Raw genomic sequence first — 24,211 nt, forward strand, 5'->3', positions numbered from 1 at the left:
TTTTAAGAACACACAGAAGAAGGTAAAACATTTGATTTGCATTGAAATAAAAAAAAATAATACATTTTCAAATGAAGAGTGTGAGCTTTTATTTCCTTGACTACTCCAGTATATAAGCTAATTGGACTAATAAGCACATTAATTCTCAGTTTATTAGTTAATACGTTGGTTTAGGACAATATTCTGAAAACAAACAATAGCCTACTCCAATTTTAATATTCCAATTTGTAGAAAGTCCACTTCAATCCAATCCAGTCCAATTTAAAGTCAGTTACCTGATTGAACCAGGGGGTTGTGGGTTTAAAGCCCAAAGCGCACATATACTCTCACACACAAACACAATGTCTCTTAAATTCTCTCTCTCTCGTTCTCGCTCTCTCTCTCACACACACAGTCAGTCTATGAGTCGGAGTGGAGGAGGCCATTAGCTTTCTGCAGGTTGTGGTCCACTGCTTCCTCTAGGAACTGAACCCAAGGCAGCTCTGACTCACCACAAGCATGACTACACCTAGAGAGAGAGAGAGAGAGAGAGAGAGAGAGAGAGAGAGAGAGAGAGAGAGAGAGAGAGAGAGAGAGAGAGAGAGAGAGATAGAGGTAGAGAGAGAGGTAAAGAGAGATAGAGATAGAGAGGTAGAGAGAGAGAGAGAGAGAGAGAGAGAGAGAGAGAGAGAGAGAGAGAGAGAGAGAGAGAGAGAGAGAGAGAGAGAGAGAGAGAGATGGGGAGGGAGCGATACAAATAAAGGAGAGAGATAGAGAGGTAGGAGAGAGGGGTAGAGAGAGAGAACAGAGAGATAGAGGTAGAGAGAGAGAGAGGGGTATAGAGATAGAACAGAGATAGAGAATAAGAGAAAGAGACAGAAAGAGACAAAAATATATATATATAGATAGAAATATAGACAGAGGTGGATAGAGAGAGACAGAGATGGATGGATAGAGACAGAGATGGATAGAGAAGACAGTAAGAGACAAAGGGACAGACAGATATATAGAGGGAAAGTGGGGAGAGAGTGAGAGAAAGTCACGAGGAATCATGTGTATTTTTTATTATTTTTTTTTAACAATTTCACTGCCACACGACAGAAGGTTAACCCTTGCGGAGCTAATGATGCTAATGATAGAGCATCGCCGTCGGTTGTGTGATAGTAAAAGGGCTAACCTTCTGTATTATCACAGTGAAAGGGTTAACCGGCTGTCGTGTGGCAGTGAAAGGGTTAAACTGTGATTCAGAGAAGATGCCCTCCATCTGACAGTGGTGGAAGAAGTACACAGTTCCTTCACTTAAGTAAAAGTAGAAATACCAGGGGAGCTCCAGTAGCTCACCACGTACCGCGAGTGCTATTTCAGCGCCGTGGACAACCGCGCTCGCGCGGATCTGGGGCTGAGCGCGTTCGAATCCCGGACGGCAGCCGTGCCTTTCCCAGAGTGTCTTTCCCCCCATCTGAACCCTTTCAGCCTGCTTCTGTCGGTCGACCTTGACCAAGTATGAATGCGACGCAAAAAGCGATAAACGCTAAAAAGAACCAGCTGACTGGTCAAAGTTTAAAAAAAAAAAAAAGTAGAAATACCCAGATAAATGAGTACTCTGGTAAAAGTAAAAGTCCCCCATTCAAATTATACTTAAGTAAAAGTAGAGAAGTATTTGCTATTGAATGTACTTAAGTATCTAAAGTAAAAGTATGCATTCCATATGACGTTTGTGTATTCCAGTGCTTGGGAGCATTCAATCCTCGATCCATTGACCTCTATAGATTATGTTAAAGTGGTATGTGGTCCAGTTATGCTCAGTGGCGTAATTTCAGTAAAAGGCAAGGTATGGCAAGGGAGGGGGTGGGGGATTGGAGGGGGGTAGCGTGAATACTTTCCCAAAGGCAGTTGTCCTTCCGCGTTCGGTTTATGCGGCCTGATTGGCCACTGACGCTTCTCTCAGCGCCCAATCGCGTTGCGCCTAGCTTTCAGTTCCACAGCCCAAGTCCTCGCCCATTTCCTCGTATTGTTTTCATCTCTCTATATTAACGTAACGCGCTATTCATATCAATCGACATCACATCAATATATAAATAACGTATTGTTTTCATCTCTCACATCAATAGTCCTCGTCCATTTCCTCGTATTGTTTTCATCTCTCTATATTAACGTAGCCCATTTCCTCTTATTGTTTTCATCTCTCTATATTAACGTAACGCGCTATTCATATCAATCGACATCACATCAATATATAAATAACGTATTGTTTTTATCTCTCTATATTAACGTTAGGCTGTACAAATCTGTTCTATAGGCTATATTTAGTCTAGTTGAGTGATAGTGAGTTGAGTGATAGTTAGTTTTAGTATATTGAGCGAGTGTATTGAGCGAATAGTTAGGCGATAGTAGGGCTAACGCGATTGAGCGCTGAGAGAAGCGGCAGTGGCCAATCAGGCCGTGTAAACCAAACGCGGAAGGACAACTGCCTTGGGGAAAGTATTCACGCAGGGGGGCATAGTCCCCCTCCCCCCTCCTGGTGGAATTTTTTGGCCAAATCAGTTGTGCAATAGTCAATTTTGGTGAGTTGTTTCTATACAATTCACATTTGAATCAACAGTATTATGGCGTTTATACAGTTTGTTTAAACAAGTGAACGTCCTCCGAGCTCTCTCGCTCTGCCTCTCTCAGCGCTGTGGGTGCTACACGCTGGAGGGGGGGCAGCGACACGTCTCTGCGGGGAAGTGATCCGTGCGCTCCAAACCTCAGCGGAACAAAAAGCTTTGTGGAGCAGAGAGGCAGAGAGAGCGAGAGGCAGAGAGCGAGAGAGAGAGAAGCCTCCCCCGTTTCAGCGTGAGGTCCCCGGACGCTTATGGTTATGCTCCTCTGATTAAAGGTTATGTTAAAGTGGTATGTGGTCCAGTTATGTTTTCTTTTTTTTTTGTTCTCACTTTTTTCTGTATTTTGCTCCCATCCCAATTTAGTCGTTATCCCAATTCCCTTCCTGGCCGTTGCGCGCATTGTCCCACTGTCGGCCTAGGGAGGGTGTAGAACTACCACATGCCTCCTCCGATACATGTGGAGTCAGCCAGCCGCTTCTTTTCACCTGACAGCGAGGACCCTCACTGGGAGAATGTAACGTGTGCAGAGGTTCATGCCATTTCCCCCCGATCCCTTCCCTGCTGAACAGGCACCCCGACCGACGAGTAGGAACCGCAGTTTACAACGACCAGGACACATACCCCGCCGGCTTCCCACCCGCTAACACTGCCAATTGTGTTAGTAGGGACGACTGACCAAGCCGGAGGTACCGCTGACAGCTGGATTCGATCCCAGAGTCTCTGCGGTGGTAGGCGAGTGCATTCTCCATTGCGCTACACAGCCGCCCTTCAGTTATGTTTTCTATGCAAAATCCTTTTCTTCAAAATAACTAGTAACTGATCGGTTCAGATAAACGTAGTGGAGTAAAAAGTACAATATTTCCTTTGAAACGTAGTGGAGTAAAAGTAGCTCGAAATTGTACTTAAGTACAGTACTTGAGTAAAAGTACTTAGTTCATTCCCACCACTGCCATCTGGCGATGTGATGATCTTACCTGATAACCTGTAGAACCTTCTTTAACACAGCCGCTAGCTTGGACACCTGCAGAGGAGACACACAAGTTCACCTTGTAAATGGTAAATGGTGCATTTATATAACAGCTTTTATTCAAAGCGCTTTACAATATTTGTTCCTCGAATTTTCCCCGTTCTCTCACACATTCACACACTGGCAGCGGAGGCGACCATGCAATGTGCCGACCTGCTCATCGGGAGCAATTGTCGTCCATTCAGTGGTCTGAAGAAAAAGTGCTCCTCAATGCTGCTCAACTGTGCGTGTGTGTGTGTGTGTGTGTCTGTGCGTGTGTCTGTGTGTATGTATGTTTGGTTTGGGGTAGCCCCTTTCGTAACTGTGATGCACGCCAACAAGGTTTGGCCGAGTGAATATACAGTCACTTGCTCCTCAATGGGAAACCAACCTAGATTTACCATGAAGGACTGGTTCTAACCGAACCGTTTGTTATACGAGTATCACAGAACATTTCAAAGGTACTCACAGTTGCACAAGGGTTTAGAACAGAGAAACGCTAGGGTTTGAAAGCTCGGCGGTGCTAATAAACATTTAAAATAATTTGTATCACAGCGCATGCGCATCAGGCACCCAATGCCGGAAATAAAGCTGTGTTGACCAGTTCATAAAAATGATTTTAAATGTTTATTAGCAACGCCGAGCTTTCAAACCCTAGCGTTTCTCTGTTCGAAACCCTCGTGCAACTGTGAGTACCTTTGAAATGTATCTGTGATACTTGTATAACGAACGGTTCGGTTAGAACCAGTCCTTCATGGTAAATCTAGGTTGGTTTCCCATTGAGGAGCAAGTGACCGTGTATTCACTCGGCCAAACCTTGTTGGCGTGCATCACAGTCACGAAAGGGGCTAGGTTTGTGGGGCGTAGTAGCGTTCCTGATCAGACCATAGTTAGTTTGTTATGCAGTGAAACAGATGGTGATTTCACATGAGAACTATTTATATTTTATATTTATAAATGCTAAACTAGCACATTAGCCCCTTCACGATTCATATTTTGATTCATCAGTTTTATCAATTTACAAGACTTTTAAAACCAATAAACTGTCAGAAAGTGAACCCTTATTGGACACGGATTCTAAACATTGCAAGCAGAGACATAATCTATTAATTAATTACAATTTATTCTAATAATCTCTAAAAAGCTAGTTTAGGACGTGGACAAGATGGCAGATGACCTGGATTGTTTACTAGGGATGTAACGATACACACAGCTCATCATTCGGTTCGATATGAAGATAGATTATATAATATATATTATATTATATATAACTAGCATTAACGTTAGCATCTGGAGGGCAGTTTGTTGACTCCTGTACTTCTGCACTGTACACACTGATGGAGGCCGGATGGCTGAAAAGGTTTTGTGACTGATTGATGAATAATTAAATCCAGTGAATGATAGATTTCTGAGAGACTATCTCTTCATGTACTACTCATTAGAGCTCAGCTGCTCAAGTTTCTTTAATAGTTGTCATACAGAAGTACAGGATACTTTTATACAAAATGCTTCTTACTGTTACGCTCCAGAGACTGTGCTAGACAAGATAAGTATGAAATAAAATAGTATAGCATGTAAAATAGAAGTAAAAAAAAAAAGGGTCACAGTGTTCAGTATAGACATATGTACAATGTTCGATGCAGAATAGAAGTAACTGAGTTACCATACAATATACTATGCAATGTACTAATATACAATACTATATAGTGCAGAGCAGAAATGGGATGAGGTACAATTTAGGTACAATTTACAGTAAGGTGCACGAGTTGTAGTGCAAATCCTTTACCAATAAATATAAAGTGTAAAGTGTGTTTAGGTGATCTAAAGTGTGGAGAGTGGGTGCTGCAGTGTGTTGTTTCTTTAAGTGAGTGTGTGCGTGTGGGTGTGAGTGCTGTGTGCATTTGATGGTTGTTGCATAGTGTTTATTGTTCGTTGAGCAACAATTGTTCGTTTTTTGCTAGAGAGCGTCTTGTATCTACTAGCTAACCTGTACTACTCATTAGAGCTCAGCTGCTAGAGAGCATATTGTAGCTACTAGCTAACCTGTACTACCCATTAGAGCTCAGCTGCTAGAGAGCGTATTGTAGCTACTAGCTAACCTGTACTGCTCATTAGATCTCAGCTGCTAGAGAGCGTATTGTAGCTACTAGCTAACCTGTACTACTCATGAGAGCTCAGCTGCTAGAGCGTATTGTAGCTACTAGCTAACCTGTACTACTCATGAGAGCTCAGCTGCTAGAGCTTATTGTAGCTACTAGCTAACCTGTACTACTCATGAGAGCTTAGCTGCTAGAGCTTATTGTAGCTACTAGCTAACCTGTACTACTCATGAGAGCTCAGCTGCTAGAGCGTATTGTAGCTACTAGCTAACCCGCACTACTCATTAGAGCTCAGCTGCTAGAGCGTATTGTAGCTACTAGCTAACCTGTACTAGTTATGAGCTCAGCTGCTAGAGCGTATTGTAGCTACTAGCTAACCTGTACTAGTTATGAGAGCTCAGCTGCTAGAGAGCGTATTGTAGCTACTAGCTAACCTGTACTACTCATGAGAGCTCAGCTGCTAGAGCGTATTGTAGCTACTAGCTAACCTGTACTAGTTATGAGAGCTCAGCTGCTAGAGCGTATTGTAGCTACTAGCTAACCTGTACTACTCATGAGAGCTCAGCTGCTAGAGCGTATTGTAGCTACTAGCTAACCTGTACTACTCATGAGAGCTCAGCTGCTAGAGCGTATTGTAGCTACTAGCTAACCTGTACTACTCATGAGAGTTCAGCTGCTAGAGCGTATTGTAGCTACTAGCTAACCTGTACTACTCATTAGAGCTCAGCTGCTAGAGAGCATCTTGTAGCTACTAGCTAACCTGTACTACTCATGAGAGCTCAGCTGCTAGAGCGTATTGTAGCTACTAGCTAACCTGTACTACTCATGAGAGCTCAGCTGCTAGAGAGCGTATTGTAGCTACTAGCTAACCTGTACTAGTCATGAGAGCTCAGTTGCTAGAGAGCGTATTGTAGCTACTAGCTAACCAGTGCTTCAAACGGACATTTGTTGCAGTTGGTTATTTTTGTGTCAGTTGTCATATTTGAGTGACACGATGGTGACATGATGGTGACATGATGACATGATAGTGACATGATGGTGACATGATGGTGATATAATGGTGACATAATGGTGATATGATGGTGATATGATGGTGACATAATGGTGATATGATGGTGACATGATGGTGATATGATTGTGATATGATGGTGACATGATATGATTGTGATATGATGGTGACATGATATGATGGTGATATGATGGTGATATGATGGTAACATCATCCGTCTGACCAGGGGCTTATTAGCTACATGTATGTCTTACATTGATCTCCACTCCACTGTACTCCATAGGAGGGTAGAGACTGAGGGCCAAGTCATCAACACTGGAGAGAGAGAACACTTCATTAGATTTAATTAAATTTTTATGGGCCATCACATTTTTATGGGCCAAACATTACTAGCAATGTGTTTACTGTAATGTGCCTGTCTGTGTGTCTGTGTGTCTGTCTGTGTGTCTGTCTGTGTGTGTCTGTGTGTCCGTTAGGGGTGGGCGATATATCGAGTATACTCGATGTATCGCGGATTGTTCTACCCAAGATGTAGTACTGTACTATATCGCGAACATCGAGTATTTCGTTTATATGGCGCCGCCCGCGGCCGAGAGACACTCGCAGTGCTTTCCTCGAGAAGGGACGGCGGAGCTATAGGCTAACGTTAGTGTATTGGTCCCGAGTGTAGCAGGGACGGCGGAGCTATAGGCTAACGTTAGTGTAGTCAGGGCTGTACAGTGCGATATAATGTTGCGGTTGTAATTTCATTAGACAGACCAGCGCGGACCTTTAATAACATGTCATTTAATTGACACGAGCAATGAGCTAACGGTAGCTGCTAACCAAGGTATCCATTAGGATTATGCTAAGCTAACTAGCGATAGCTGCTAACCCTGGTAAACGGTCAAAGCGGACTCCACAAGACTAGTTCCATTCGTGAGGAAAGGGGGTGGGTTATATTGACAACGCTTGACAACAGCAGTTTAAACATTCGTTTCTGTATATCATTCAATTTCCATCTCCGTGTGTCTCCATCTCCATCTCTTCCTGTTTACATTCGAGTGTGACGTCATCACCTACGGCAGCTTAGACGATCAAAACGCGAACCTAGAACAAACCCCGAAATACTAACTGGATAGTTGATGATATAAACATTTAATTTCATTATCTGAAATATTCTAAAATCATTAAGTCTGCTATAAGCCATTATACCTTTGTGTGTGATTATTATTTTCTCACAGTAGGGTGTGTATATATATACATATATATATGTGTGTGTGTGTTTGGCTAAAGTGGATAGAAAACACAGTACTGTGTAAAAGTCTTAGGCACCCAAGAGTTTTTATATAAATTGTCTTAGATGTAAATAATTTTTTTTATTAGTGTGTCAGTAGACTACTCTTAGTACATTTTCATTAAATTATTTTTTTAAAGCATCTTCATGGTTTAATAATGCAAACATATGTTGCAGGGACTTATTATAATCATCATATTGGCGTGACTGTATGCATCAAAGGGTTAAATCAAGCATTTTTAAGTGATTTAGAGGAAATGTCAAAATATCACGATATATATCGTGTATCGCGATATGGCCAAAAAATATCACGATATCATTTAGAGGCCATATCGCCCAGCCCTACTGTCCGTGTGTGTCTGTGTCTGTGTGTCCGTGTGTCCGTCTGTGTGTCTGTGTGTCCGTGTGTGTCTGTGTGTGTCTGTGTGTCTGTGTGTCTGTGTGTCTGTGTGTCTGTGTGTCTGTGTGTGTCTGTGTGTGTCTGTCTGTGTGTCTGTCTGTGTGTCTGTCTGTGTGTGTCTGTGTGTCCGTGTGTCCGTGTGTCCGTGTGTCCGTGTGTCTGTGTGTCTGTGTGTCCGTGTGTCTGTCTGTGTGTCTGTGTGTCTGTGTGTGTCTGTGTGTCTGTGTGTCTGTGTGTCTGTGTGTCTGTCTGTGTGTCTGTCTCACCTGGGACTGATGTCCTTGGTAACGTCCCCAAGGTCGTCCAGCTGGGCCAGGTTCTGAGGTGAGGCCACGTCTCCATTGGTTCTCACTGCCGTCGTCAGCTTCTTCAGACACGCAGCCGACGCCTTCATCAGCCCCTGGCACGGACCAATCACACAGCGGTCCTGCTCCGACCAATAGGTGTCCTGGTTGCCCCGAGGCTCCTCCCCTTCCATCTCGTCATCGAGGACGTCGCTGAAGGGGTCCTGGGCCTCAGACAGAGCCTGGGGGAGGAAGAGGAGGGGATGTTTGGTAACCAACTGACACATGTCTTCAAGTTGGAGGAACAGCAAAACAAAGAATAATAATCTTGTGGAATCATGACTGTGTGTATGTGCTGTATCTGTGTGTGTGTGTGTGTGTGTGTGTGTGTGTGTGTGTGTGTGTGTGTGTGTGTGTGTGTGTGTGTGTGTGTGTGTGTGTGTGAGAGAGTGGTTTGGCCTTACCAACGATGTTTTTGCTAACATACCCAATACACCGGACGTTGTTTGTTGACACCAGCCACGGAGAGGTGCTGGTCATAGAAGTAGGCTGTACCTTTGACCTGTACATGGACCAGGCCTTCCGGGACAAGTATATCAAATACCAACCACTGCTCAGTGTGATGGCTGACCTTGGGTATAGGTGTAGATATTGTGTACTTGTGTTCGGAAGTCTTGGCCATGTACACAAATCCACCATGACCGGTCTGAGAATTGCTGCAATGTCTAAAAGAAAAGCCAAACAAATTGCCAAATATTGCTCTGTCTCAGCTATTATTGGCAGCTTAGCCACGTGGAGAGGGAGGTGCTATGTGTACCCTTAAGTGTTCAGTGCTGCTTGGCCCCGATACATTTGATTCCCTGTTTATGTAATATAATTTGTGGAACCAAATAAAGTATTAAAATGTGTGTGTGTGTGTGTGTTTGTGTGTGTGTGTGTGTGTGTGTACCTGCCCCATCTCCTCGATGGCGTCCTTCACGACTCCCAGGTGGGAGGTCAGAACCAGCAGCACCGCTGCCTTGTTGTCTGTAGAAACAAACAGCCGTCAGTGCTGTTTTGGTCTGATGTGTGTGTGTGTGTGTGTGTGTGTGTCTGTCTGTGTACTGTATGTCTGTCTGTGTGTCTGTCTGTCTGTCTGTCTGTCTGTCTGTCTGTCTGTCTGCCTGTCTGTGTGTGTATTTCTCCAGACCTCTCTATTGGCAGCAGCACCCCCCCCCCCCCCCCCCACACCCACTCAACTGACAGAAAGTATGGACATCAACAACATCAGCATGATGGACAGGTTCAGTCTAACCACTGGGGGGCAGCAGAGTTCTATTGATTCTGGTGAAGTTAATGAAATGTGTGGACCATCGGTCCCAGCCAGGCACCAGTGGTTGTTTAGTTAGTAATATAGGAAACATGCTACCATGTGTACAGGGATTACTAATATAGGAACCTTGCTTCCATCTACAGGGATGAGTAATATAGGAACCTTGCTTCCATCTACAGGGATTAGTAATATAGGAACCTTGCTTCCATCTACAGGGATTAGTAATATAGGAACCTTGCTTCCATCTACAGGGATTAGTAATATAGGAACCTTGCTTCCATCTACAGGGATTAGTTATATAGGAACCTTGCTTCCATCTACAGGGATTAGTAATATACAGGGTTTGTACACCTTTTCCAAGGCAAAATGCAAGCACTTTTCAAGCATTTTCAAGGTGCATTTTCAAGATTTTCCAGCATCTTATGCGGCTGTGGTAAATTAAATATTTACTCAAAATGATTATTTCACTTCTTCCATCACATTAAATCAGATGTTATTGTGCTAAACAACCAAAATTATGTAGACTTGGCATCATATATAACCTGGCTGAGCCGATGTTATGCAGTATGTCGTGTATGTCATAAATGTCATGATGAATTGAACATGGGGGACCCTGATGTAAACAAGACGAAAGTATTGCTCTGGTCTGCATCCCCTTAATAATTGTGTGTATTGAGCCGTACTGTATTGTATCCATTCTGCAATCTGTTAATAAAGTTTTCAGGGAAGAGAAATGAGGAGCTATCCCAAATGTGGTGAGGTATGTCACTTTATTCTCCCCACAAGTAAATTGCTTTGCTATCTCACTGTCAGGAAACATTGTTTGAAACATGGCCCCCATGTCATTACATGAATGGTAGGAATAGTGGCTGGTTACAGCTTTTGTTGCCCAGCATATTTCAGCTTGAAGTGTTGGATTAGAGGTAACAAATGATTTAATGGTGCCTGTGGTGTTGCTGGTTGACTGGTTCTTGGATGAGCCTGGGGATGGTAGAGGGGCAACTCCACTGCAAGCTCCTCCACTGGCTGCTCTGGCTCTCACTACACTGCTGGTTGTTGATGTGGATGTAGCTGTGCTGCTTGATGCATTGCTTGTCTGCTGGAAATAATCCACTAATGCAGGACCTGGATTTAGACGTGCTTTCATCAGAATTTGATGCTTCTTCCCTAAATAAAAAGGAGCAGCATGTTATAAATAAAACAAAGTGTTTTATTAATTTAATCTCACTGGTTGCACTTAACTTTAAGAGTATTTATTGTTTAATGTTGACATCTAATCTAAATGGATCATTATGATATTATAAATGTATATTTCATTTTCATTTATAGGCTACTGCCTATGAATTTTAGACTGAGCCTAATGATGGCCTGGAATGAACCAACTACCGTAACATTATTATCCATGTAATTAACTGTAAAGGTCACGTTAGCTGTTAAATTGCATATTCCATAAATAAACATGCTAAAATTGGCCTGGCTCGTCACGTTTGATTGAAAACGTTATTAACAGATTGCAGAATGGGTACAATACACTATGGCTCAATACACACAATTGTTAAGGGGATGCAGACCAGAGAAATACTTTCGTCTTGTTTACATCAGGGTCCGCCATTTTCAATTCATCATAACATTTATGACATACACGACATACAGGTAGACAGTACGTTACTGCGTTCCAGACTACAACAGCTCCACACCAGTTCCACACCAGTCTCCGTAAATGTTCTGTTATAAAAATAAAATACCATTTCAATACACAACAAGTTTTCGTGTTTTGAAATACATGAAAGGAAATTAGCTAACGTTGATTTGCCTAACGTTACATGCTACAACACTGCGGTGAAAAACAGAGTCCGGTAAACACGAGTTTGTAATTCCATTAGTGTATTTTGCCTGTTACTTGACTATTTCGATTATTGAAGTGGTATTTTTATAACAAACATTTACGGAGACAGGTGTGGAGCACTTGTAGTCTCGAACTTAGTTACCTGGCGAGCCAGGCCGAGACACGTTAATAACACCCATGGCTCAGTGGCTCACCTTTCAACGTGGCTCGAACGTGCAGACTCCCCCAATCTCCACGGTAAAAATCTTCAAGTCCTTTCTGCATATTTTGCACACGGCTACTCGAGGATGTTCTCCTCTGAATTATATTTGATATCTCCGAGCCAGAGCTCATTAAAACGGCAGCCTCCCGGCATTTTGGCCACACACACACGCGCGCTGTTCTCAGATGGCACAGGTAAAAACACTACAGGGTGGGGCCGAGCCACATTTCATTTTGCATGAAAGGCGAACGCAAAATAGGCTCGCGAGTCGCTCCGACTTATTTTATTTCTTTGTCTAAAAACCAAACTATTCAGTCAGATAGCGATTTATTATTAAAGTATAAAGTGCAATTACAATTTCAATAACTTTCCAGCACTTTATACACAATTCAAGCACATTTAAAACCTTGAAAACAGCACATTGAAATACAAGCATTTTCAAGGATTTCCAGCACCCGTACGAACCCTGAATATAGGAACCTTGCTTCCATCTACAGGGATTAGTAATATAGGAACCTTGCTTCCATCTACAGGGATTAGTAATATAGGACCCTTGCTTCCATCTACAGGGATTAGTAATATAGGAACCTTGCTTCCATCTACAGGGATTAGTTATATAGGAACCTTGCTTCCATCTACAGGGATTAGTAATATAGGAACCTTGCTTGCATCTACAGGGATTAGTAATATAGGAACCTTGCTTCCATCTACAGGGATTAGTAATATAGGACCCTTGCTTGCACCACTAAGGTACCCATGTACATGTCGAAATACTTCCAAAAGGTCAGTGAAGTCAATGGTCAGAGGGAGTTCCATAAATCATGCTCAACCCAGATTCGCTCAAACAAGGGACTAAACACGTTTAGCAATTATGCCACAATAATGTGGAACGCCCTACCCACAGCCGTAAAGGAATGTGAATCCCTACCCTCCTTCAAAACCGCTCTCAAAGAGCACCTACGGCTGCAATTATAAACTGGCCCCGATAAATGTCAAACCACCCCGCCCCCCCCCCACCCACCCACCCACCCACCCAACCAACCCCCTCCAATGTACAGTTTCTTCCCCTTCGGATGTATATTTTTTATGATCTCTTTTTTCTTTTTCTTAAACAGTTCTGTATATTTGTATGTCTTGTATGTCATAAATGTCTTGATGAATTGAAAATGGAGGACCCTGATGCAAACAAGACGAAAGTCTTTCTCTGGTCTGCATCCTCTTAGCAGTTGTTTGTATTGAGCCGTACTGTATTGTACCCATTCTGCAATCAGTTAATAAAGTTTTCAATCAATCAATGTACAGGGATTAGTAATATAGGAACCTTGCTCCCGTCTACAGGGATTAGGGCCATCAATCCATAATTCTTTTCCACATTTAATCACATGTTGCTGTTCTGTTGCCATGGGAACAGCTTCGGCCCCTGCTTATTTCCATTTCATATATATATATATTTATTTATTTATTTATTATAATTTTCTTTATAAATGTTAAATGTTAACATTTTGTAAAGTCATCTCCTTTCAACTGTGCTTCCAGCTTCCAATCAGCTCAGAGGATGTGGCAACATGATACATGAAGAAACGTTCACATGGCACCTCTACATGAAGAAACCTTCACATGGACTCACGTCTACATGAAGAAACCTTCACATGGACTCACCTCTACATGAAGAAACCTTCACATGGACTCACCTCTACATGAAGAAACCTTCACATGGACTCACCTCTACATGAAGAAACCTTCACATGGACTCACCTCTACATGAAGAAACCTTCACATGGACTCACCTCTACATGAAGGAACCTTCACATGGACTCACCTCTACATGAAGAAATCTTCACATGGACTCACCTCTACATGAAGAAACATTCACATGGACTCACCTCTACATGAAGGAACCTTCACATGGACTCACGTCTACATGAAGAAACCTTCACATGGACTCACCTCTACATGAAGAAACCTTCACATGGACTCACCTCTACATGAAGAAACCTTCACATGGACTCACCTCTACATGAAGAAACCTTCACATAGACTCACCTCTACATGAAGAAACCTTCACATGGACTCACGTCTACATGAAGAACCCTTCACATGGACTCACGTCTACATGAAGAACCCTTCACATGGACTCACCTCTACATGAAGAACCGTTCACATGGACTCACGTCTACATGAAGGAACCTTCACATGGACTCACGTCTACATGAAGAAACCCTTCACATGGACTCACCTCTTGGGAGACGAGCAAACTGGTCACAGGCCGCCCACACAGTTCCTGTTGATGTTAACTGATCCTGGGAAAGACTGGATGAAGAGGAGAGGAGAGGAGAGGAGAGAGGAGAGGAGAGGGGAGGAGATGGGAGAGGAGGGGGGAGAGAAAAGGAGAGAGGATAGGGGAGAGGGGAGGAGAGAGGGGAGGAGGAGAGATGGGTGAGGAGAGAATGTGTGTGTTTATGTGTGCATGTATGTATGTGTATATGTGTGTGATTACCTCTAGTTATTAGACTAGGGAGTCACACAGCTGACAGACGTCATACTCACCTCATCACTGCAGAGGTAATCACACACACACACACACACACACACTGTAGATGTACTAACTAGAGTCTAGTACATCTACTGTGTGTATGTGTATGTGTATAAGTGTATGTGTATATGTGTGTGTGTGTGTGTGTGTGTGCGTGCGTGCGTGCGTGCGTGCGTGCGTGCGTGCGTGCGTGCGTGCGCGTGCGTGCGTGCGTGCGTGCGTGCGTGCGTGCGTGCGTGCGTGTGTGTGTGTGCGCGTGCGTGTGTGATTACCTCTGCAGTGGTGAGGTGAGTATAACGTCTGTCAGCTGTGTGACTCCTTAGTCTAGTACATCTACTGTGTGTGTGTGTGTGTGTGCGTGTGTGTGTGTGTGTGTGTGTGTGCGTGTGTGTGTGTGTGTGATTACCTCTGCAGTGGTGAGGTGAGTATGACGTCGGTCAGCTGTGTGACTCCCTCTAGTACATCTACTGTGGCGTCTCTGACCTGCCGGCGTAGGCTGATCCCTGGAGCAGGAGAGGAGAGACTTAAACCTCCTTTATGATGAAACATCTCCTGAACCACAGAGCTGAGCTGAACAGCACAAAGGCGTCCCCCAACAGTGATGCATGCAACACACTGAAACTAGGAGGACCAGAGTAGTTCAAATGTGTATTCATCATCTGAAAACAGTTTGATGTTCTGAAAGCCAAGACTTTGTTTAGAATCAAACAAAAAACCCAAAATTACCAAAAATCACATCACACAATATTGACATAAATCCACCTTCATCTAGAAATGTGCCGTAGCGACATCCGACTGATTTTGACAAGAGCATGTCACATATTATATTATTCTACTGAATGGACCACGGTGAATAGACCACCCCTCCAATATAAATATATTATCCGACTGAATGGACCACGGTGAATGGACCACCCCTCCAATAGAAATATATTATCCTACTGAATGGACCACCCCTCCAATAGAAATATATTATTCTACTGAATAGACCACCCCTCCAATAGAAATATATTATTCTACTGAATAGACCACCCCTCCAATAGAAATATATTATTCTACTGAATGGATGCTAGCCATTAGTCATGGTGATGATGTCATTAGTCTGATGATGATGTCATTAAGCTGGTGATGATGTCATTAGGCTGGCGATGATGTCATTAGTCTGATGATGATGTCATTAAGCTGGTGATGATGTCATTAGGCTGGTGATGATATCATTAGTCTGGTGATGATGTCATTAGGCTGGTGATGATGTCATTAGTCTGGTGATGATGTCATTAGGCTGGTGATGATGTCATTAGGCTGGTGATGTCATTAGTCTGGTGATGATGTCATTAGACTGGTGATGCCATTAGGCTGGTGATGATGTCATTAGGCCGGTGATTATGTCACATGTTACCTTGGCTCTTGGGCAGCCAGTAATAAACTGTAGACAGAGTCAGGATGCTCTTCTGAACGGACTCCGATAACCTCTCAACATCCTGCCGGTAAGAAAAGAGTGAGAGAGTGAGAGTGAGAGTGAGAGTGAGAGTGAGAGAGAGAGAGAGAGAATGATAACTGATATCTAAATGAGGTGATTCACAAACTGTTCTTCACCACTAACGCTCATATAGTGCTGTGACAAACTGTCAAAAAGGGCTTTAGTTTTTGAGATACCCCTACCGGAGGTAGAACAAAACACAAGCATGTTTTTCCTCATCTCTAAGGTCTCCCATATTATATGAAATGGATTCTTGTATACAAATATTTTACTGCAAAACTTGTTAAATTGATAGATATTGTTATACACCCCCAAAGGGAAAAAAGAACCAAAGTATAGCCTGGCCATATGGGAGTTGAGACATATAAACTCATGTAGATTAATAATACAAGCTCCAAGAGCTTTCAAACTTGACATGCTAGCAGTCAGACAGTTGCTTAACCTAATAGAAAAACCTGGATGTGAATATCTGTATGCATGTAGGAAATATATACCTATGTACACATACTTAAAATAAACAGAAATGTAAAAAATTAATATCTATGCAGAATGTTCTCATTTACTTTGTAGTAGCTCTGCCATGAATTGTCATAGAAACACAGATGAGGGCTTTTTCGGAAAGGTCTGTCAGGTCAGGTGGCCAGGTTCAGCTCCAACTCCATAGTGAAGTTTGCGGACGACACGTGGTGGTGGGCAGCGGTGTAAAGTACTTGAGTAATTGTACTTCGTTACAATACTTAAGTACTGTTTTGGGGGATTTGTACTTTACTCGAGTATTATTAGGTTTGTATACTTTGTACTTTTACTCTATTACATTTCAGAGAAAAAAAATACTTTTTACTCCTTACATTTAAAATGCAGACCTACAAAGTACAAAGTACAAATCTCACAGGTCCAACCATTTTAATTAGTATATTTTAATTGTTTATCTGGCCAAACTAACGTTAACGTTATTAATCCTGCGACCACAGGTAAACAGCCAATCAAGTCCCCATCAATGGAAAATGAACCCGCCCATACCTATGCTGATTGGTCCTTGTGCAACACTAGAAAGCGGGGATCTTTGATTAAACACCTGCTATCAGAAGAATAGACAGTCCGTATTATGCTGTGGTTAATATTGTGATATTATTCAGGGTACTCCAGTATTCTGTCTTTAATATTGTGATATTATTCAGGGTACTCCAGTATTCTGTCTTTAATATTGTGATATTATTCAGGGTACTCCAGTATTCTGCCTTTAATAGTGATATTATTCAGGATAATCCAGTATGCTGTGGTTAATATTGTGATATTATTCAGGATACACCATTCTGTTTTTAATATTGTGATATTATTCATGCTGTGATGTGAATGCCATCCATGTTAGTTTACCTTCAATGGAGAAGTGCATTAAATAATTTTAATGCAAAAAAGTGTCCTCTGTTCTTTCATTTCAGCATCGTCTATCGCAGAACACATTCCATTGTGGGCAGAGTGTATGCTTGGTTTCATTCCAGCATTGCCTAAACACCAGCTGATGATTTCACTAATTGGCTCACCTCTTCAACTAACTCACCTGGTGCAACGTGTAGTTAAAATGAAAACTTGGCCCACGATGGAATGAGTTTGAGACCCCTGGTCTATCCCTTTAAAAAAATAAAAATTTACCTTTTAGTACTTAAGTAGATTTAAAAGTAGGACTTTTTTACTTTTACTCAAGTGTGTTTTTAGCCAGATACTTTGACTTTTACTTGAGTCAGATTTTGAGACGGTACCCATACTTTCACTTAAGTATAATTTCTGGGTACTTTTTACACCCCTGGTGGTGGGGCTGATCTCTAACAATGGCGAGAAGGCCTATCGGGAGGAGGTTGATGAACGGGATAAGAAGAAGCTGAGCCGGAGTCTCTCTGTGCTCGTAGCGTGTGTACGTAGGCATTTGCCTGACCGCAGCAGCTTAAACAGGCTGTTGTTGGGGTGGTGGGGGTCTTTCATTATTCTGCAGGCTCTGGATTTGCACCTCCTGTTATATAAGTCCTGCAGGGCTGGTAGTGCAATACCCGTAGTACGCTCTGCTGAGCGCACCACTCTCTGAAGGGCCTTCCTGTCCTGTGCCGTGCTGTTTCCAAAACCAGGCAGTGATGTTTCCAGTCAGAATGCTCTCTACAACCCCGGAATAGAAGGAGTGGAGTATCTTCCCCGATACTCTGAACTTCCTTAACTCATTCAGAGCCACGCCCCTTTGACCATATTAGGGCTAGCGTGCCAGTAAGGAAGTCAAAGGGAGGACGAGGAAATTTGCGAACGCCTAAACTATATCTTAAATTATGGCTATGGGTCTAAAACACCCCTCGCTTATCAATGACTTGCTTGCAGTCAACATGTACGAAGCGGATTTTTTTTTCATTGGTACATTTCCGTTTTATACCGTTTTGAATACGAGTATAGTTTTGGAGATGTCTAGTAATTCCAGAGAAATTCCACGATAATAGCCCTTTACTGGAATACACAAAACACGTTGTCATTTTTCGGCTGATTTATGAATCGTTATCAAATAAACGTTAGATTATCGATAGTATATGTGTACTTATGCAAGCTAGAGAAGCGGGCTGAAAAATCGATTATCCATGCCGTGGATACGGCTAACGTTACGCACACACACACACGCTGCGATGGCGGAGAAAAAAACATCTGATTAACCCAAGACTGGTAACATAGAGTCCTTACCTCACATCAGATGTTCTGCAAAAAGATTAATCTAATTCCTGATCGCCATTCCAAATATTGATCGCGTTTATTGATCCAATGTTATAGCACCAAAACACATAATCGAAAGCTGCTCCGAGCCTCCCCAGTGAATGTGGTAACAGATACTGGTTGCCCGAGAAGGGAAACCCCGGGAGCTGAGTTTTTTTCTGATGCACAGTCCCACCCAATCCAATCCAATGATGTGCAATACCATCCGGGAGAGGCGGCGGTATTTGCCCTTTTCGAGCTCAGACCCATTCCCAATGATAATGTCAGGCTGGATGGATGAAAAATGAATGGATATTGCTAATAAAAGAAATAACGATTAAAACCAGAGTTTTCTCTGGTTTTCTCGGGTCTTGGCACTCAACGCATGGCGAGTTAACCCGACTAATCTCGTGGTTGGCACTGGATGGGTTAACTGTCTCAGGTGATAGAGGCACTGTTTCGCCTTTTTCACCACAGAATCGATGTGTGTTGACCATGTCAGGTCCTCTCTGATGTGGACTCCCAGATACTTGAAACTGCTCACCCTGTCCACGATAGCCCCATTTATCCGCAGTGGCGTGTGTGTCACCTGCTGTATTCTCCTAAAATCCACTATCAGCTCTTTGGTTTTACAAATGTTCAGGAGTAGGCTGTTATCCCGGCACCAGCGTGCCAGTTCATCAACCTCCGCCCGATAGGCCTTCTCATCCTCATCATTGTTAGAGATCAGCCCCACCACCATGTGTTGGCCGCAAACTTCACTATGGAGTTGGAGCTGAACCTGGCCACACAGTCATGTGTGTACAGTGAATACAGGAGGGGGCTCAGAATGCAGTAGATTGAAATAAAGGTGTTCTATTTCAATTTCAAGCTTATTCAATTGGATATTTTTTCCATATGAAGCATCATAAAATGTATCATATGAAATGTATAATTTATTAAATGTATCATAAATATATTAACATTATAGACCAGAACATTACCTCAAGTGACTTTACTTTGCAGTAACATTGAATTTGTCAACATGCTTCTCACCACTGATAATGGGCTTTGGACTGAAGACTTCATTATGCCAATGTTTCATTTTCTTTCATTTAAGACACCTCATACATTTTACTGATGTAACTCCCTGACCATGCATGCATGCTATATTTACACATGTGGTACTGCTGGATTCAGCACAACCACACCTTTCCGAAAAAAGCCCTCATCTGTGTTTCTATGACAATCCATGGCAGAGCTACTACAAAGTAAATGAGAACATTCTGCATAGATATACATTTTTTACATTTCCGCTTATTTTAAGTATGTGTACATAGGTATATATTTCCTACATGCATAAAGATATTCACATCCAGGTTTTTCTGTTAGGTTAAACAACGGTCTGACTGCTAGCATGTCAAGTTTGACAGCTCTTGGAGCTTGTATTATTAATCTACATGAGTTTATATGTCTCAACTCCCATACGGCCAAGCTATATTTTGGTTATTTTTTCCTTTGGGGGTGTATAACAATATCTATCAATTTAAAGGAAAACAAGAGGCCTCAAATCTACTACTAATAGTACTAATAATACTAATAATATTATTAATAATAATAATAGTAGTAGTAATCTGACCTGTTGTGTGGGCAGTGGAGGCGTAGAGAAGGCCAGGCTGAGTTTAGTAGCTTCCTGGGAGACGGCCTTCACTGCCTGGTCTGAGGGCGGGAGACAGAGAGAGAAACAGATGTACTCATTAGAACGAACGAACAAACAGTTGGCCTGTTGTCTCCATTTGAATGGGAGATATATGCAGGACTTTTGACTAATCATCCTATATTAAATTAACTTTTCAAGTACATAAATGCAGAGAATATTCTCAATCTATTTCAAATTCACTCATTGATTGCTTTCATTTTTAAAAGGTTCCTATTGCAACCGTTGTGATGTAATAATAATAATAGTAACAGTAATAATAATAATAATAATAATAATAATAATAATAATAATAATAATAATAATAATAATAATAATAATAATAATAATAATAATAATAATAATAATAATAATAATAATAATAATAATAATAATAATAATAATAATAATAATAATAATAATGTAAAGATGTCCTCAACTCAGCGTGTCCCAGAAGTTGGACAGGTTGAACACTCCATCTGTGGCGTTGGACTCTCCATCTGCAGATAAACACCAAACCCCAGGCAGTGGCTCAAAGCATGCATTATTAACTACAACATACACAGTTCCATAACAGGTACACGTGATACAGCAGGCTATCGTGGACTAAGACTGCACCACAAACCACAATTATTAGACACTAGTAGACTATACTGATGATCAGTCACTCTAGTCTCCATACAGTACCAGCCGATACTGATCACTCTCCATTCACAGTACTAGACTATATTGATCAACACTCTCTCCATACAGTACTAGACTATATTTATCAACACTCTCTCCATACATACTATACTGATCTCTCTCCATACAGTACTAGACGCTAAGACGACTATACTGATCACTCTCCACACAGTACTATACTATACTGATCACTCTCATATAGTACTATATACTATACTGATCACTCTCTGTATGTAATGGTACTATACTATACTGATCACTCTCTGTACAGTACTATACTGATCACTCTCTCTATACAGTACTATACTATATTGATCACTCTCCATACAGTACTATACTATAATCTCTCCATACAGTACTAGACTACACTGACCACTCTCCCTGTGTGTCCCCGGGTCTCACTGTGTTATTCAGGCTCCGATCAGCTGATATATCGGTTATCACTCACGGCAATCCTACAATCCTACCTGGAGGGGAGAGAACAGATGGTGGAGGTAAACGGTACCCTATCCCCCCCCCTCACAGTGAACTGTGGTGTTCCACAAGGAAGCATACTAGGACCACTACTGTTCCTAATTTATGCAATGACATGTCGTCAGCTTGTGACTGCAACTTGTTCCTGTTTGCGGACGACTCAGCCCTGCTGGTCTCTGACAAGAACAAGTTACAGGTTGAAAAAACCCTCAGCTCGGAACTAGGCAAAATCTGCATATGGCTCGCGACAACAAACTATCATTACACATGGGCAAAACAGAGTCCATTCTCTTCGGTTCAAATAACAAACTCAGCAAAACAGACGGCTTCTCAGTTACAGTGGGTGACAATATTGTCACAAGGAAAGATGAAATTACCTACCTGGGTTCCATCCTAGAGGCTAATCTTTCCTGTGACAAAATGGCATCCAATGTAATAAAAAAAGTCAATCAACAAACTCGATTCTTGTACCGGATCTCCTCCCTGGTAAGGCCTAACAAAATTAATAGTTGGTTTCAGGTTGGTTGTCAGTTTGGCCATGGGTAGGTAGGGAATTTATTTTATTTAATTTTTTTATTTTATTCTTTCCCACGGCGACTATGGATAGGGAATTTCTTTATTTAATTAAAATGTTCACAACAACATGGATGCATGTACTCTGCCAGCATGTTTAATATCCATAATACTAAATATTTGACTAAGATTTCTATGAAACTTTATTAAAAAAAAAAAAAAAAAAAATGATTTTCTTTTTTTTATATAATTTTTTCTAAAAACTCATAAAATATATTGGGTCGCACCTAAATCGGCAGGGTCGGTCGGCAACCTGAAACCAACTATTAATTTTGTTAGGCCTAAACAAGAATACCCTGAAGACTCTGGCAGGAGCACTCATTCAAGGGTACTACGACTATGCTTGCACCTCATGGTACCAAAGCACCTCAAAGGCACTAAAAACCAAATTACAAACATCTCAAAACAAACTAGTCAGACTACTACTTGACCTGACTCCTAGAACCCACCTCACCCCTGCACACTTTGCCAACCTAGGATGGCTTAGAGTAGACAACAGAGTACAGCAACTTGCAATGGGCCTGGTCTACAAGATACACTACACGACCAAGGTACCCATGTACATGTCAAAATACTTCCCAAAGGTCAGTGAATACCACGATCACAACACCAGAGGGAGCTCCACAAATCATGTAAAACCCAGATTCGGCTCAAACAAGGGACTAAACACGTTTCGCAATTATGCCACAACAATGTGGAACGCCCTACCCAAAGCTGTAAAGGAATGTAAATCACTACCCACCTTCAAAAACACTCTCAAAGAACACCTACGGGAGACTGCAATTCAAAACTGGCCCCTACAAATGTCCTAACCCAGTTGTACAATAAAGACCAAGCATGGCTTTGTCAGTATTCCAATGTACAGCCCCACCCAACCCCACCCCACCTACCCAACCTCCTCCAATGCACAGTTTCCATGTCAAATGTATGTCAGTATTCCAATGTACAGTGTCCCCCCCCCCTACCCAACCCCCCCCCCCCCCCCCCCCCCCACCTCCAATGTACAGCCCCACCCCACCTACCCAACCTCCCCCAATGCACAGTTTCTATGTCAAATGTATACTCTTCTTCTGGATTTTTTTAGTATCACAAACAGTACTGTATTTGAAAATCTGGTATGTCATAAATGTATAGATGTAGCAGTACTGTCTATCTGTATGTCATGTGTGTCATATGATGAATTGAAAATGGGGGACCCTGATGGAAACAAGACGAAAGTCTTTTCTCAGGTCTGCATCCTCTTAACAATTGTATGTATTGAGCTGTACTGTACTGTACCCATTCTGCAATCTGTTAATAAACTTTTCAATCAATCAATCAATCAGCAAGCTACTGACTATCTTGACAACAGCCTGTCTGGCTGACACAGCAACATTAGGCTATAGTGCGACGATTAAAAGGAAATGGAAGGAGATGACACTCACCAGAAACCATACAATTAACTAAATATCACGAGTAACGGACTAATACGTGAAAACAACAGAATAGTACAATTTGGTCCAGAGGCACAAACAGCTCGGCGAGCTGACCACTTGTTAGCATTAACGTTAGCATTCCGCAACTCAACGCTATTTGAACCAGAGAAAACATTCACTGGTATTAGTCGTGTGTTCTTCCTACCCCTGACTGCGTCCCGGATCGTCTGGATGGAGTTGAGGAGGTTTCTCAGAGGAACACACACGTCTCGAGATGAATTGTCAGAATTCATAGTTTCAACGTGTTGTAAACACGAGGGAAGCCCTGCGTGTTGTGGAACTATAGTCGCCGACTCCGGGGGGACCGTTGTATCAGCGGGACCGTTTACGATGTAACAGTCTAGTCGGAAGGAAATAAATGTGACACGTTATTTTCACTGTAATGTACGCGTCTCTACTTTTCGTAGCTCCATTTCGGCAGACCCCTCTCTGATTGGTTGAGCCCATTTCTGCAGACCCCTCTCTGATTGGCCGAGCGCGCGCATGCGCATGAGCCACGACAAGCTCCTCTAGCTTCGAAACTCCGTTAAGCTCCAGAGAGAGTGTGAATGAATGAATGAAAACTTTATTTAACAGATTGCAG

At 42.3% G+C, this 24,211-nt stretch overlaps 2 protein-coding genes across 2 annotated transcripts in view; both read right to left on the reverse strand.

The window, feature by feature from the left end:
- On the reverse strand, window positions 1-23,908 carry ccndbp1 (cyclin D-type binding-protein 1). Its single transcript, XM_084316685.1, has 11 exons — window positions 23,774-23,908; window positions 20,863-20,922; window positions 20,366-20,445; window positions 15,949-16,030; window positions 14,956-15,052; window positions 14,253-14,326; window positions 9,606-9,682; window positions 8,639-8,898; window positions 6,951-7,011; window positions 3,557-3,603; window positions 1-508 (listed from the first exon to the last, which is right to left on the reverse strand). The coding sequence occupies exons 1-11, from the start codon at window positions 23,859-23,861 to the stop codon at window positions 400-402; spliced, it is 1,035 nt and encodes a 344-aa protein (XP_084172811.1). The 5' UTR covers window positions 23,862-23,908; the 3' UTR covers window positions 1-399.
- Window positions 1-24,211, reverse strand: part of LOC311231231 (histone H3.2) — a gene marked incomplete at its 3' end in the record, with an annotated part of 410,556 nt that overhangs the window by 27,501 nt on the left and 358,844 nt on the right. The window lies entirely within an intron of this gene.

Source organism: Notolepis coatsorum, assembly GCF_963971535.1.
Source record: "Notolepis coatsorum genome assembly, chromosome: 6".
NCBI lineage: Eukaryota > Metazoa > Chordata > Actinopteri > Aulopiformes > Paralepididae > Notolepis > Notolepis coatsorum.

What these genes read in the sequence shown, in the direction of transcription:
- ccndbp1 (XM_084316685.1), bottom strand. Translation starts at nt 23,861, where the DNA reads ATGAATTCTGACAATTCATCTCGAGACGTGTGTGTTCCTCTGAGAAAC. An exon ending in CTCACCTCACCACTGCAGAG is followed by an intron (nt 14,327 to 14,955) that starts GTAATCACACAC and finishes CTCTTCATCCAG; the next exon opens with TCTTTCCCAGGATCAGTTAA. An exon ending in CCATCGAGGAGATGGGGCAG is followed by an intron (nt 8,899 to 9,605) that starts GTACACACACAC and finishes TTCCTCCCCCAG; the next exon opens with GCTCTGTCTGAGGCCCAGGA.